Source organism: Eretmochelys imbricata, chromosome 4, assembly GCF_965152235.1.
Source record: "Eretmochelys imbricata isolate rEreImb1 chromosome 4, rEreImb1.hap1, whole genome shotgun sequence".
Taxonomy (NCBI): domain Eukaryota; kingdom Metazoa; phylum Chordata; order Testudines; family Cheloniidae; genus Eretmochelys; species Eretmochelys imbricata.
In genome coordinates this window covers 56,825,622-56,838,745 of record NC_135575.1, presented here as the reverse complement: position 1 = coordinate 56,838,745, position 13,124 = coordinate 56,825,622, and the positions used below count along the sequence as shown (strand labels likewise).

Sequence of the window (13,124 nt, the reverse complement as noted above, 5' to 3'; positions counted from 1 at the left end):
TTTAATACCTGAAGTTCCATTTGCTTCCCCCACCCCCACACACGTATCCCTTTGACTTGGGATTTTTGGGGAGATTTTTTAAAAATATAGTATAATATAGTAAGTTTCAGATATGTTTCTACTTTTTTTGAGTTAAAAGAAAAGATACTGTGAGGGTCACCCCCACAGTTTTACGTCTATCTTGTCTACATATAGTACAGTTTTTGGACTGGTGTGAAGCTAACTGAGTCATCTATCTGCCGCCCTGACCGGGAAAACCGAGAAGTCTGCTGCTTGCCAGGGGCTAAGATTCGCGATGTGACAGAGAGACTGCCGAGACTCATCAAGCCCTCGGATCGCTACCCCTTCCTGCTTCTCCACGTGGGCACCAATGATACTGCCAAGAATGACCTTGAACAGATCACTGCGGACTACGTGGCTCTGGGAAGAAGGATAAAGGAGTTTGAGGCGCAAGTGGTGTTCTCATCCATCCTCTCCGTGGAAGGAAAAGGCCTGGGTAGGGACCGTTGAATCGTGGAAGTCAACGAATGGCTACGCAGGTGGTGTCGGAGAGAAGGCTTTGGATTCTTTGACCATGGGATGGTATTCCATGAAGGAGGAGTGCTGGGCAGAGACGGGCTCCATCTTACGAAGAGAGGGAAGAGCATCTTTGCGAGCAGGCTGGCTAACCTAGTGAGGAGGGCTTTAAACTAGGTTCACCGGGGGAAGGAGACCAAAGCCCTGAGGTAAGTGGGAAAGCGGGATACCGGGAGGAAGCACAGGCAGGAATGTCTGTGAGGGGAGGGCTCCTGCCTCATACTGAGAATGAGGGACGATCAACAGGTTATCTCAGGTGCTTATATATGAATGCACAAAGCCTTGGAAACAAGCAGGGAGAAGTGGAGGTCCTGGTGATGTCAAGGAATTATGACATGATTGGAATAACAGAGACTTGGTGGGATAACTCACATGACTGGAGTACTGTCATGGATGGTTATAAACTGTTCAGGAAGGACAGGCAGGGCAGAAAAGGTGGGGGAGTAGCACTGTATGTAAGGGAGCAGTATGACTGCTCAGAGCTCCGGTACGAAACTGCAGAAAAACCTGAGTGTCTCTGGATTAAGTTTAGAAGTGTGAGCAACAAGAGTGATGTAGTGGTGGGAGTCTGCTATAGACCACCGGACCAGGGGGATGAGGTGGATGAGGCTTTCTTCCGGCAGCTCACAGAAGCTACTAGATCGCACGCCCTGGTTCTCATGGGTGACTTTAATTTTCCTGATATCTGCTGGGAGAGCAATACAGAGGTGCATAGACAATCCAGGAAGTTTTTGGAAAGCGTACGGGACAATTTCCTGGGGCAAGTGCTAGAGGAGCCAACTAGGGGGGGAGCTTTTCTTGACTTGCTGCTCACAAACAGGGAAGAATTAGTGGGGGAAGAGAAAGTGGATGGGAATCTGGGAGGCAATGACCATGAATTGGTTGAGTTCAGGATCCTGACACAGGGAAGAAAGGTAAGCAGCAGGATACGGACCCTGGACTTCAGGAAAGCAGACTTCGACTCGCTCAGGGAACGGATGGGTAGGATCCCCTGGGGGACTAACATGAAGGGGAAAGGAGTCCAGGAGAGCTGGCTGTATTTCAAAGAATCCCTGTTGAGGTTACAGGGACAAACCATCCCGATGAGTTGAAAGAATAGTAAATATGGCAGGCGACCAGCTTGGCTTAACGGTGAAATCCTAGCAGATCTTAAACATAAAAAAGAAGCTTACAAGAAGTGGAAGGTTGGACATATGACCAGGGAAGAGTATAAAAATATTGCTCGGGCATGTAGGAATGAAATCAGGAGGGCCAAATCGCACCTGGAGCTGCAGCTAGCAAGAGATGTCAAGAGTAACAAGAAGGGTTTCTTCAGGTATGTTGGCAACAAGAAGAAAGCCAAGGAAAGTGTGGGCCCCTTAATGAATGAGGGAGGCAACCTAGTGACGGAGGATGTGGAAAAAGCTAATGTACTCAATGCTTTTTTTGCCTCTGTCTTCACTAACAAGGTCAGCTCCCAGACTGCTGCGCTGGGCATCACAACATGGGGAATAGATGGCCAGCCCTCTGTGGAGAAAGAGGTGGTTCGGGACTATTTAGAAAAGCTGGACGTGCACAAGTCCATGGGGCTGGACGAGTTGCATCCGAGAGTGCTAAAGGAATTGGCAGCTGTGATTGCAGAGCCATTGGCCATTATCTTTGAAAACTCATGGCGAACGGGGAAAGTCCCAGATGACTGGAAAAAGGCTAATGTAGTGCCAATCTTTAAAAAAGGGAAGAAGGAGGATCCTGGGAACTACAGGCCAGTCAGCCTCACCTCAGTCCCCGGAAAAATCATGGAGCAGGTCCTCAAAGAATCAATCCTGAAGCACTTAGAGGAGAGGAAAGTGATCAGGAACAGTCAGCATGGATTCACCAAGGGAAGGTCATGCCTGACTAATCTAATCGCCTTCTATGATGAGATTACTGGTTCTGTGGATGAAGGGAAAGCAGTGGATGTATTGTTTCTTGACTTCAGCAAAGCTTTTGACACGGTCTCCCACAGTATTCTTGTCAGCAGGTTAAAGAAGTACGGGCTGGATGAATGCACTATAAGGTGGGTAGAAAGTTGGCTAGATTGTCGGGCTCAACGGGTAGTGATCAATGGCTCTATGTCTAGTTGGCAGCCGGTGTCAAGTGGAGTGCCCCAGGGGTCGGTCCTGGGGCCGGTTTTGTTCAATATCTTCATAAATGATCTGGAGGATGGTGTGGATTGCACTCTCAGCAAATTTGCGGATGATACTAAACTGGGAGGAGTGGTAGATATGCTGGAGGGCAGGGATAGGATACAGAGGGACCTAGACAAATTGGAGGATTGGGCCAAAAGAAATCTGATGAGGTTCAATAAGGATAAGTGCAGGGTCCTGCACTTAGGACGGAAGAACCCAATGCACAGCTACAGACTAGGGACCGAATGGCTAGGCAGCAGTTCTGCGGAAAAGGACCTAGGGGTGACAGTGGACGAGAAGCTGGATATGAGTCAGCAGTGTGCCCTTGTTGCCAAGAAGGCCAATGGCATTTTGGGATGTATAAGTAGGGGCATAGCGAGCAGATTGAGGGACGTGATCGTCCCCCTCTATTCGACATTGGTGAGGCCTCATCTGGAGTACTGTGTCCAGTTTTGGGCCCCACACTACAAGAAGGATGTGGATAAATTGGAGAGAGTCCAGCGAAGGGCAACAAAATGATTAGGGGTCTGGAACACATGACTTATGAGGAGAGGCTGAGGGAACTGGGATTGTTTAGTCTGCAGAAGAGAAGAATGAGGGGGGATTTGATAGCTGCTTTCAACTACCTGAGAGGTGGTTCCAGAGAGGATGGTTCTAGACTATTTTCAGTGGTAGAAGAGGACAGGACAAGGAGTAATGGTCTCAAGTTGCAGTGGGGGAGGTTTAGGTTGGATATTAGGAAAAACTTTTTCACTAGGAGGGTGGTGAAACACTGGAATGCGTTACCTAGAGAGGTGGTAGAATCTCCTTCTTTAGAGGTTTTTAAGGTCAGGCTTGACAAAGCCCTGGCTGGGATGATTTAATTGGGGATTGGTCCTGCTTTGAGCAGGGGGTTGGACTAGATGACCTCCTGAGGTCCCTTCCAACCCTGATATTCTATGATTCTATTCTAACCTGCTAGAATGAATACTGAGGTTCTTAAACTGACCTACTCCAGTTACAGAGGGGAAAAACAGAAACCTTAAGGAAATGTAATACTCTCTCACTCTTAAAAGCACATTTTCAAAGCATGCCCTCCACTTGTGAGGACAAAAATGTACATACATGCTTCTGCACACACTCTAGCACCTGCATGCTCATGTTCAGTTATTTAATACCTGTGAGCTCACAAGTGTCGGAATTTATACTTGCAAACTCCATTGGTATCAATGGGCTTTGCAGGTGCAGTTTCTGACACTTGTTTCCTTGCAGGTGTTAAGAGCATTGAAAGAGGGAGTTCAGGTGGTAGAAGGTGGCCAGCTGTGTGCACCTGCAGAGTGCAGGTTCATGTCCCCATATTTACACGTGCACAAATGAGGCTTTTTGGAAAATTTACCTTTGTCTCCATTCTGTTCCCCTTTTTCTCTCTCTCTCTGTTTAGAACCTGCTTTATACTTCGGCGACACTGAATATCGGGTGGATGAAAGTGCTGGTTACGTTGAAGTTCGTGTCTGGAGAACTGGAACAGATCTCTCCAAACCGGCCTCCGTTACTGCACGTTCCAGGAAAATGGAGCCAGTATCAGCGAAGGGTGAGTTGCTTTCAAATAAAAAATGTTGTTCAGATTGCTCTCTGATCTGTACTCACGTGGGGTGCTATCAGGGTTCATTCTGACACTCCTCTGATTAAATGTGTGTATGAGGCTTTTTGCAGGGTTATTGAAGTGCGCAATCTGGTGCTTTCGGCAGGCAGATGATACCCAGTCTTATGTCTGACTCAGACAGTGCAGATGATTTCATTCACCAACATCTGGTAGAGTCTGGGGCATGAATGTTAATAAGTTGATTATAGCTCAATCCACACAAGACCGAAGTGATGAGGATAGGCTGAGGGAAGCAACTAGAACAGATGGCACAGACAATACTGTCCCCTTTGAGTATGTTGCTCTGCCGTGGGTCACCTGAGTTTGCAACTTAGGGGCGTTGTTAGGCCTCCAGTTGCTTTAGATGATCATAAGATACAGTGGCCAGGATGGCTTTATTCCTGCTGCATCTAATAAAGAGTTTATGACCTCTTCTATGGGATGTAGACCTCACTGCTGTTATCGATGTCTTTGTCACCTCGTAATAAGATTACTGCAATACGCTCTGCTTGGGGCAGAATGCCAATGTCCACTCTTTAAGTGGTGTATTTCACCAGGATCACATGTCACCAGTGCTCTGTGATCTGTGCTGGCTGTCTGTTGGTTCATGAGTGGAATTCAAGGTGTAATTATTTTTTTAATCTAGAAAGCCCTAACTGGGTTGGGATTGGTCTACCTTAGAGACTACCTCTTTTCCCATTTAATGTTGCCCCAGCTGCAGGGAAAGAGGGTATACAAGCTGGATCTCCCTCAGTTATTAGAGAGGAAACTGCTGGCATTGCATTTTCCATGAGAGCCCTGGAACCTTCCCTTCCTCACTTTGATCCAAAGTAGCCCAGACCTGTTGACTGCATCTGCAAAATAGCTCATCTCTCAGCCAGGTTGCAAAGACAATCTCTTTATGAGGGATTTTGGGAGCGTTTGGGTAGGATGGAGTTTTGCTGGGATGCTGTTTGTTTGAATTTAATTAAGCAGCCAGCAACATAAAGAGCGGTTGTGGTAACTGCTAGGTATTGGGAAGCAAACAGCATTTATTAAGGATCATTCATTCCTCCTCATTGGTGATCTGCTGGCAAAAGACAAATAATGCTTCAGTGACCTTCCCATTAATCAAGTTGAAAGCAGTCTTTTCTTTTTTTTAATAAGTGTGTGATAAATGGTCAGAGCTGTTGCCAAAATAACAAGTAATAAAGGCAGGGGTGAAAGTAACTTAAAGGACTTACCAGTACTCCGGAGTCCTGAGCAGTGGGGCGTGGCCTCGACCGGAAGAGGCGGGGCCTTTAAATCAACATTTAAAGGCCCCAGGGCTCCAACTGCAACTGGGAGCCCGGGGCCTTTAAATCACCCCCGGAGCTACCAGCTGCAGAGGCAGCTGGAAGCCCCAGGGCTCAGGGGCGATTTAAAGGGCCCCGGGCTGTGGCCGCTGCTGCCGCAGCATAGCTCCGGGCCCTTTAAATCGCCGCTGGAGCCCTGCCGCCGCCACCCCGGGGCTCCGGCAGCGGGGCGCAGGTAACACTTTAAAGGCCTCAGGGGCTCCGCTCTGTGGGGAGCCCCAGAGGTTCGGGGGGGTGCTTTAAAGGGCCCGGGGCTCCCCGCAGCAGCCAGAGCCCCTGCCCCTTTAAATCACCACCAGAGCCCTGCCGCCACTACCCCAGGGCTCCGGCAGTGGGGCTCGGAGGGAGCTTTAAACGGTCCGGGGCCTCCAGCCACTGCGGGGAGCCTCGGGGGTGCTTTAAAGGGCCCGGGGCTCCACACAGCAGCCGGAGCCCTGGGCCCTTTAAAGAGCCGCCTGAGCCCTGCCGCCGCTACCCCAGGGGCTCCGGCAGCGGGGCTCAGGCAGCTCTTTAAAGGGCCCAGGGCTCTGGCCGCTGTGGGGAGCCCAGGGCCCTTTAAAGCGCCAGCCTGGGGAAGCCAGTCTGGTCCTGCATGGCGTACTGGCTCTTGCCAGTACGCTGTACCGGACCGGACCGGCTTACTTTCACCTCTGAATAAAGGGCTTTAATAGGTACAGGTGGCATTTAATTAAATAACTTATGATATTCTTGCAGGGAAATAGGAGAAATGGGGGTTTGTATGGAACTACTGTAAGTCAGGGAAGTAGTTAGACAACCACACATGGCGTGTGGTAAATATTAAGGCTAGTTGTTAGTTCAGGAAGAAATGGAGGCTTTTATTGCTATTGGATTCCTATAGGGCTCTGTGCTGGCTACAAAGCAATTTAATAATGTTGCACTCAGGGTGTTACATGTCTGATTTGAGGAGACGCTTCAGTTATAACCCCTTATTTTCAGACATTTACTGTTTCTGGAGAAAAAAAAATTTCCTCTAAAATTTTTCATACTTTCCAAATATTTGTAAAGTTTGATGAAATTCCAGTTAGATCTGTGTGAGATACCCAAGCAGGAAATATTTGGTTAAGAAACTTTTCAAACAAATTTTTGGACTAAAATTTTATAAACCAAAATAACATTTTATAAAGCTCAGAATTGGTGAGGACTAAATTCTCAGTGAGAACTAGTGCCTATAACATGTTTGAAGACTGTGAGAGTGACACACTATTTTCTACTGTTGGCATGTCTCATGATGTGGAGGTCCACATATACATGTGAAGGTAAAGAAAAGTTAAGAGAGCTAAACACGTAAGTCAAATTCTGCTGAGATTTACATCTGACTGACTATCTTCAGAGTTTGCTGAAAAGATAGCCGAGGCAAGAAATGATAGCAGTTTATAAATAATAATGTTCAATCTGCTGTGGGGAGGAAGGAAAATGATTGCTCTCATTGATCAAGGGTTATAAATAGTGCATTTAAGATGCAGTGAAGGAGAAAAGTTTGGAATAAATAGTGCAAAGAGCTGTGGAATCAGAATAAAATCAGTTTGGCTATGGGATGTGCTTGGCAGGGAAGCAGTGGAGTTACCATCTATGGAAATTTTCCAGTCAAGACTTTATATTTTACCTCTTCTGTGAATAGCGAATATCCATCCCCAGAGAATGTCAATCCAGCACTGTTCATCAGTATTGAAGTTACTGTAAAAAAATAGAGAGAGAGAGAAAGTCAACACTTAATGATGAGATCCTGAGGTAGAGATGTTTTGGGGATACAGTAATCCTGGCATTGTGCTGGAGATGGGTTTCTCCGGCCCTTTCCAGCCCAAGTGATTGTGTGGAATTACTGTAGGTCTGTTCCTTTATTTTTAAAAAGCTAACCTGTAAAGTAATACTTCAGAAACTGCTTCTGATCGCTGAATAATTCTGTTTAACTTTTAAGAGCAAATACGGCCCATGGGCATGATGCTCAATGTATTGGCCAAATTGTTATTTTAAAACTGTAAGGACTATGGGCCTAATTCTCATTTACAGCAAGGCCACTTTATACCATTCTGGCAGTGTAAAGAGACACATTTCTAGTCCGTTTGCACAGCCAGAGTGAAGTAAAGTGGCCTTAGGGCTTGTCTATACAGGATGTTGCTGCATGGTAAGCCAGGGTGTGAATCTACAGCACATCAACTGGGTGCTCAATAACATTCAGTGTGGACATTGCTCCAGCACAGTGCAAGTCCTGGAGTGCAGCTGGGAGTACTGCAGTAAGATGAACTGCCCTCCAGGACTTCGTGTACTGTCAGCTGTGTCCATACAGGATGTTACTGCGCATCAAGCTAGTGCAATGTAGATTCACACCCTGGCTTGCCACAGTAACTTTCTGGGTAGACAAGCCTTTAGTGCAAATGAGGATCAGGACTTTTATGCTTTTTTTTTTTTTTTGCTTTTTATGCTCATTGTTTGGTTTTGGTTTGTTTTTTTGGGGGGGGGGAGGTTGTTTTTTTTTAACTTACAGGTGACAAAAATCCAAAATAAATACTTCTCAGAAAAATAAGGCACAGATTGTCTTGATTTTGTGAACATATTCTGCAAATAAATGGTAAAATCTTAATATATGGCAAATGAGTGGCCATGTCCTTTTTGCTTCCCAAACAGCTGGAATTGATTACGTGGGCATCAGCCGGAATCTGGACTTTGCTCCTGGAGTCAAGATGCAGGCGTTCCGAGTGACTGTCCTCGACGACCTGGGACAGCCTGTTTTGGAGGGTCTGGAGAAGTTTGAGCTGATTCTCTATATGCCCATGAATGCAGTGCTTGGGGTGCCTAGCAAAACTACCATCTTCATCAATGATAGCATTACTGACTGTAAGTGTAAAGCAAGAAGCTTTTTCTATTTTTAGTACTTAAAGTACACATACAAGGTCCAGGAAATCTTCTGGCAATAGTGTTAGCTGTTACATGTATAATTATGCACTGCAGTTCATTATCATGAAATTCTGCCTTAGCTGACATGGTGGAAAATGGACTCTATGCACAAGCTGGAGTAAGTCTGTAGCACAGCTCCTCTGTGGTCCATACTGCAGCCTGTTCACTTGGTCACAACGTGGTTGAAGATGGTGTTTTTGGACAAGTAGACTTGGCTCTCCTTGTCCTTCTAGAGATACATTTAAGTTCGTTCACCGGGGCCTGCTGCACTTGGGTGAATTTGATCATTAAATGAATGTTCATGTTAGTGGTACTGAGGCCTTTAGTATGAAACTGTAAAAGTGGGTGAGTTATCCAGCCTCCGTGTTAGTATAAGACTGCAAAATTCAAAGGTTTCTCACGTGATTGTACAAATTGTGATGCTCAAAGGCAGCTCTATCAAATGACACGTAGTGCCTCTTCTGCTGAGGAGTAAGACTACTTCACTGTCTTGCATTGCTCACAATGAGATAACAAACGGAAAATTCATATTCATTATTTAATAATCAGCACAATGCCTTTCAGAGCACTTGGCTATTTGATAAGTAGCCAGGTGTAATCTCCTGGGGTCTCAAGTTTCTGCAGATTAACACCATTATAATAAATAAATGAAGTTACATAGTTCTAGGCCAGTTTGGTCTCTAAACATGCTCTTCAAAGTTTAGTTCCAGTCTCGAGCTGTGTGAAATTTGCAACCACCAGGCCCAACCCTGTACCTTTTTGAAGTTTTGACACTGACTTCAGAGGGAGCAGGATTGTGCTGCTCTATCGCTTTTGTATTAATGCCATGCCTAAATCTCCAACTAGAAAAGACTCCTTAACACACATTTACAGAAAATAATCCCATCATTCAGAAACAGACTAGATCAAAATACATCAAATTCTCAGCTGCTGGGTTGGTTTGGTTTGTTTTTTTTGAAGAAAGGCAGTGAGGTCAGTAGAGTCTAGGGGCTTGACTAGAAGGTGTGTTACTTCACACCGGAGGAGTGTACATTCTAGTGTGCACTAGTGCGTCATGCACTGACTGACCCATGTGGAGCTTGCTAGTGTGTACTAGAAGTTCCCTAGTCAAGTGAGCATCAGTATAGTAGTGTTTGAAATAGACTACATTCGTGTGCACCAGGGAACTTCTAGTGCACGCCAGCGAGGTCCATATGGGCCAGTTAGTGCACAGCATGCTAATGCGGACTAATGTTTACACAGCTCTGGTGCAGGCTAGTGTGCTGTGTAGACAGTCCCTGAGTCAGTGGCTGAGTCAATACAGATTGAAAGTGTTTTAATTCATCAGGAGTTAAAATCTGTATTATTTTAAAAACACCTATTGAGCTGAACCCCCTCTGATTGCTGCAAATGGCTATGAGGAGAAATAGGTCCACGTCCAATATTTCTCTTCCAGAATGTACCCATGCCATGGGCATTCTTATCATGTGGACTCTACAATGAAATGTGTAAAATCTTCTGTTTTCAGTACCCAAAGTCCAGTTCAAGAAACCATGGTACACAGTGAATGAAAAAGATGGACAGTTAGTGGCTATCATTTATCGTAGTGGTGATATTAACCATAAATCTACCGTCCGTTGCTACACTCGCCAAGGTTCTGCTCAAGTCATGATGGACTACCAGGAGCGACCAAACACAGATGACTCTGTGGTGGTGTTTCTGCCAGGTAAAATCCTTCCCATGAGAACTGGAGATCCTCATAAGGAATAGTGACTCTCAGTGCTTTTGAGGAAAAGAACTCATCGGCTAATGAATAAAAGCTGAGTGCCGGGGACAGTTTGGGCGGAGTCTCCATGTAGGTAATGCCAGCGGGATCTCACGTCAGATGAAGCTGCCGCAGCACAGGCTTTCAGCAAAGAGCTCTGTACCCACAGCTTCAGTCTGCAGCATTTTCAAATATTTTATATCCAAAAATGGGGAAGGAAGGGAAATCAAACTACCTAAGTGCGTCGCCCCTGCTGTCCTTCTGAAGCAGAGTACGTATACAGAAAAAATAAGAGGAAGGGAGATCTGATGCTTTCAGTGGAAGCACAGCAGCAATGATTGGCGAGCAGCACTCTTCATGGCTGCACCCAACACCCACAGGACCCGTCCATGAGGACCCCGGAGTCATCTTTAAAAAAAAAAAGACACACTTAATTTCCCAATAAAATGAGTTTTACCTGGTCAATGAGCTCTTTCACTGCTGGTGACTATGGCTTTCTGTCCTAGTTCTCAGTGGAAAGACTAGGTCTGACATTTTTTTGTCTCTCAAAGTACATTTTAACACTGATGTTTAACGGGAATTAACAGCCCTGGAGACAGAACTTTCTGTTGACCAAAGAGCTTTTTTTATGCTGCCCCACCAATATACCTCAATCCTAACTATCCTTCCCAGGGTAAGAAGGCGGCTCAGTCTATGTGATCACTCAATCCTTGGTCTCCACTGAGTGCTCCTGAGGATGCCCATGAGTGCCTGTTGTGACACTGGACGGTATGGCAGGAAAACCACACTGAAAATATGTTGAGTGATATCAAATAGAACTAGCAGAAAGGTCTGAGTTACCCTATCCTGGAACTACATTGTTTGCTTCCACTCTCTTGAGATTAGTCGTTTTTGTTGTTTTTTTAAATTAGTCAGGGAACCTTAAAGGTGCATTTGGTTTTTATCCTGGGTCTTTTGTGCTGCAATTGGTTTGTAACCACATGTGAGGGTGAGCGTAATGCCTGTTTTATCCCCTCTCTGCAGGAGAGATTGAGAAACCCTGTGTGGTAATACTGGAGGATGATGCAATTTATGAAGAAGAGGAAGAATTCAGACTAGTGCTTGGAACACCAAAAAGTACCTCAACGTTTGGTGCCTCCATTGGGGAGCAAAAAGAGACCCTGATCAAGATTAAGGATGAAGAAGACAGTGAGTTTTTAAGCATCTTTGTGTTTATTGTTAAATATACAAATTCAAAGTAGTACCACAGCGGTAGCTGAAAGCTGGAACATAGGACTTGCTATTCTGGATCAGACCACTGGTCCATCTAGTCCAATATCCCATCGCCAGCGGAGGCCTGTACCAGATGCTTCAAAGGAAGGGACAAGAAACCCTCTAGTTGACATTTATTGAATAACCCACCCCTAGGGGAAGTTTCCTCCTAATCCCAATAGTTTAGAAGTTTGTTTACATGTGAAGCAAGAAGTTTAATTCCTTCAAAGCATCTTGTTGTTTATTGTTATGTATTTACTGTCATAACTCTGAATACTCTTGCTACCCTTATAAATGACGAAACAGTTTTTGTTTCCTGCTAAGCTTCTGATGTGATGTTGTAGCAATGAGTTCCACAGGCTAATTGTGCATTTTATGAATATTTTCCTGGTTATCGGTTTTGAATTTGACACCTTTCAATTTCACTGATTTTCCCTCTGTTCTTGTGTAATGATACATGGTGAATAGCAGTTCTTCGAATGCTGGTCCCTATGTGTATCCCACTGTAGATATGCATGCGCTCCATGCTCCCAGAGCCAGAGAATTTTGAAAGCAGTGTCTGTTGGTCCACACGTGCCCGGGCTCACTTTGTGCCTCCAGCTAAGAAGATCCAGGGCAGTGCGAATTGACCATCTCTCCAGTTCCTTTTCACCACTGCTTGGTCTGGATCGGAACCTCCGGAGTCCAAAGCTTCAGCTTTATTCTTTTATCAGTGAACATATATTTAAATATCTGCACATAGTTTTTAGAAGTTGGAGAGTTTTAAAGTTTTATCTGATAGTTTTTAGTGTTGGCCTCCCTGACCTTCGGAGCACCTTCTGACTTGTACCTTGTTTGGGTACTGGATTATGCCCAGTACTCCGGCCTTCAAAATTTGTGCTTCCTACCTGCAGTCCTTCTCAATCAGTGATGACACCCAACACTGCCTGTGGTGCTTCAGGGGGGCCCGCGTCGTGACCAGCTGCGGTACCTGCTGTTCGTTCCTCAGCCGTACCTGGGAAGCACTCGTAGCTGTAGGAAGCACCTAATGGACAGGGCCATGAGGCCGCAGTTGGACCCAGGCCGAGGGACCCCCACTGTGTGTCGGCCTGACTCAGCAAGGAGTGCATCTCTTACCACAGGGTGCAACTCAGAAGCGACGGAATCTATCCCCATGGAGTCTTGTTGGGAGAGCAGGGAGCATTCTCGTAAATATGAGAGCAAATCCTCCTCCAAATCCACTTCAAATAAGTCTGATACAGCCCTACCTAAACTGAGCGAGTCTCTAAGCTCAGCCCAAGAGAACTTAGGATGTACTAAGTCTCAGAGGCATGACAAGAAAGCCCACAAGTCTAGGGCTCCACCAGCACCAGATCACAATCCGGCAGCACTGATGCCTCTGGTATCTCCCAAACACAAACCCTGGGATCTGCCAGCACCAATGAAGACCGATCACCAAGAGCATTGGTTACCCACGGTACCATATTTGTCTTCTGTGGCTGTGGCACATTCTGTCTCTACTGCAGCTCAGACAGACCCAAGAGTCAAGACCCATGCTC

The 13,124-nt window shown here is 45.9% G+C and overlaps 1 protein-coding gene across 1 annotated transcript in view; it reads left to right on the top strand.

Moving 5' to 3' along the window:
* Positions 1–13,124, top strand: part of FREM3 (FRAS1 related extracellular matrix 3) — a 109,600-nt gene that overhangs the window by 72,180 nt on the left and 24,296 nt on the right. Inside the window, 4 exon segments of the mRNA XM_077814453.1 lie at positions 4,144–4,293; positions 8,322–8,531; positions 10,099–10,296; positions 11,359–11,523. Of these exon segments, the coding sequence (XP_077670579.1) occupies positions 4,144–4,293; positions 8,322–8,531; positions 10,099–10,296; positions 11,359–11,523 (723 nt within the window).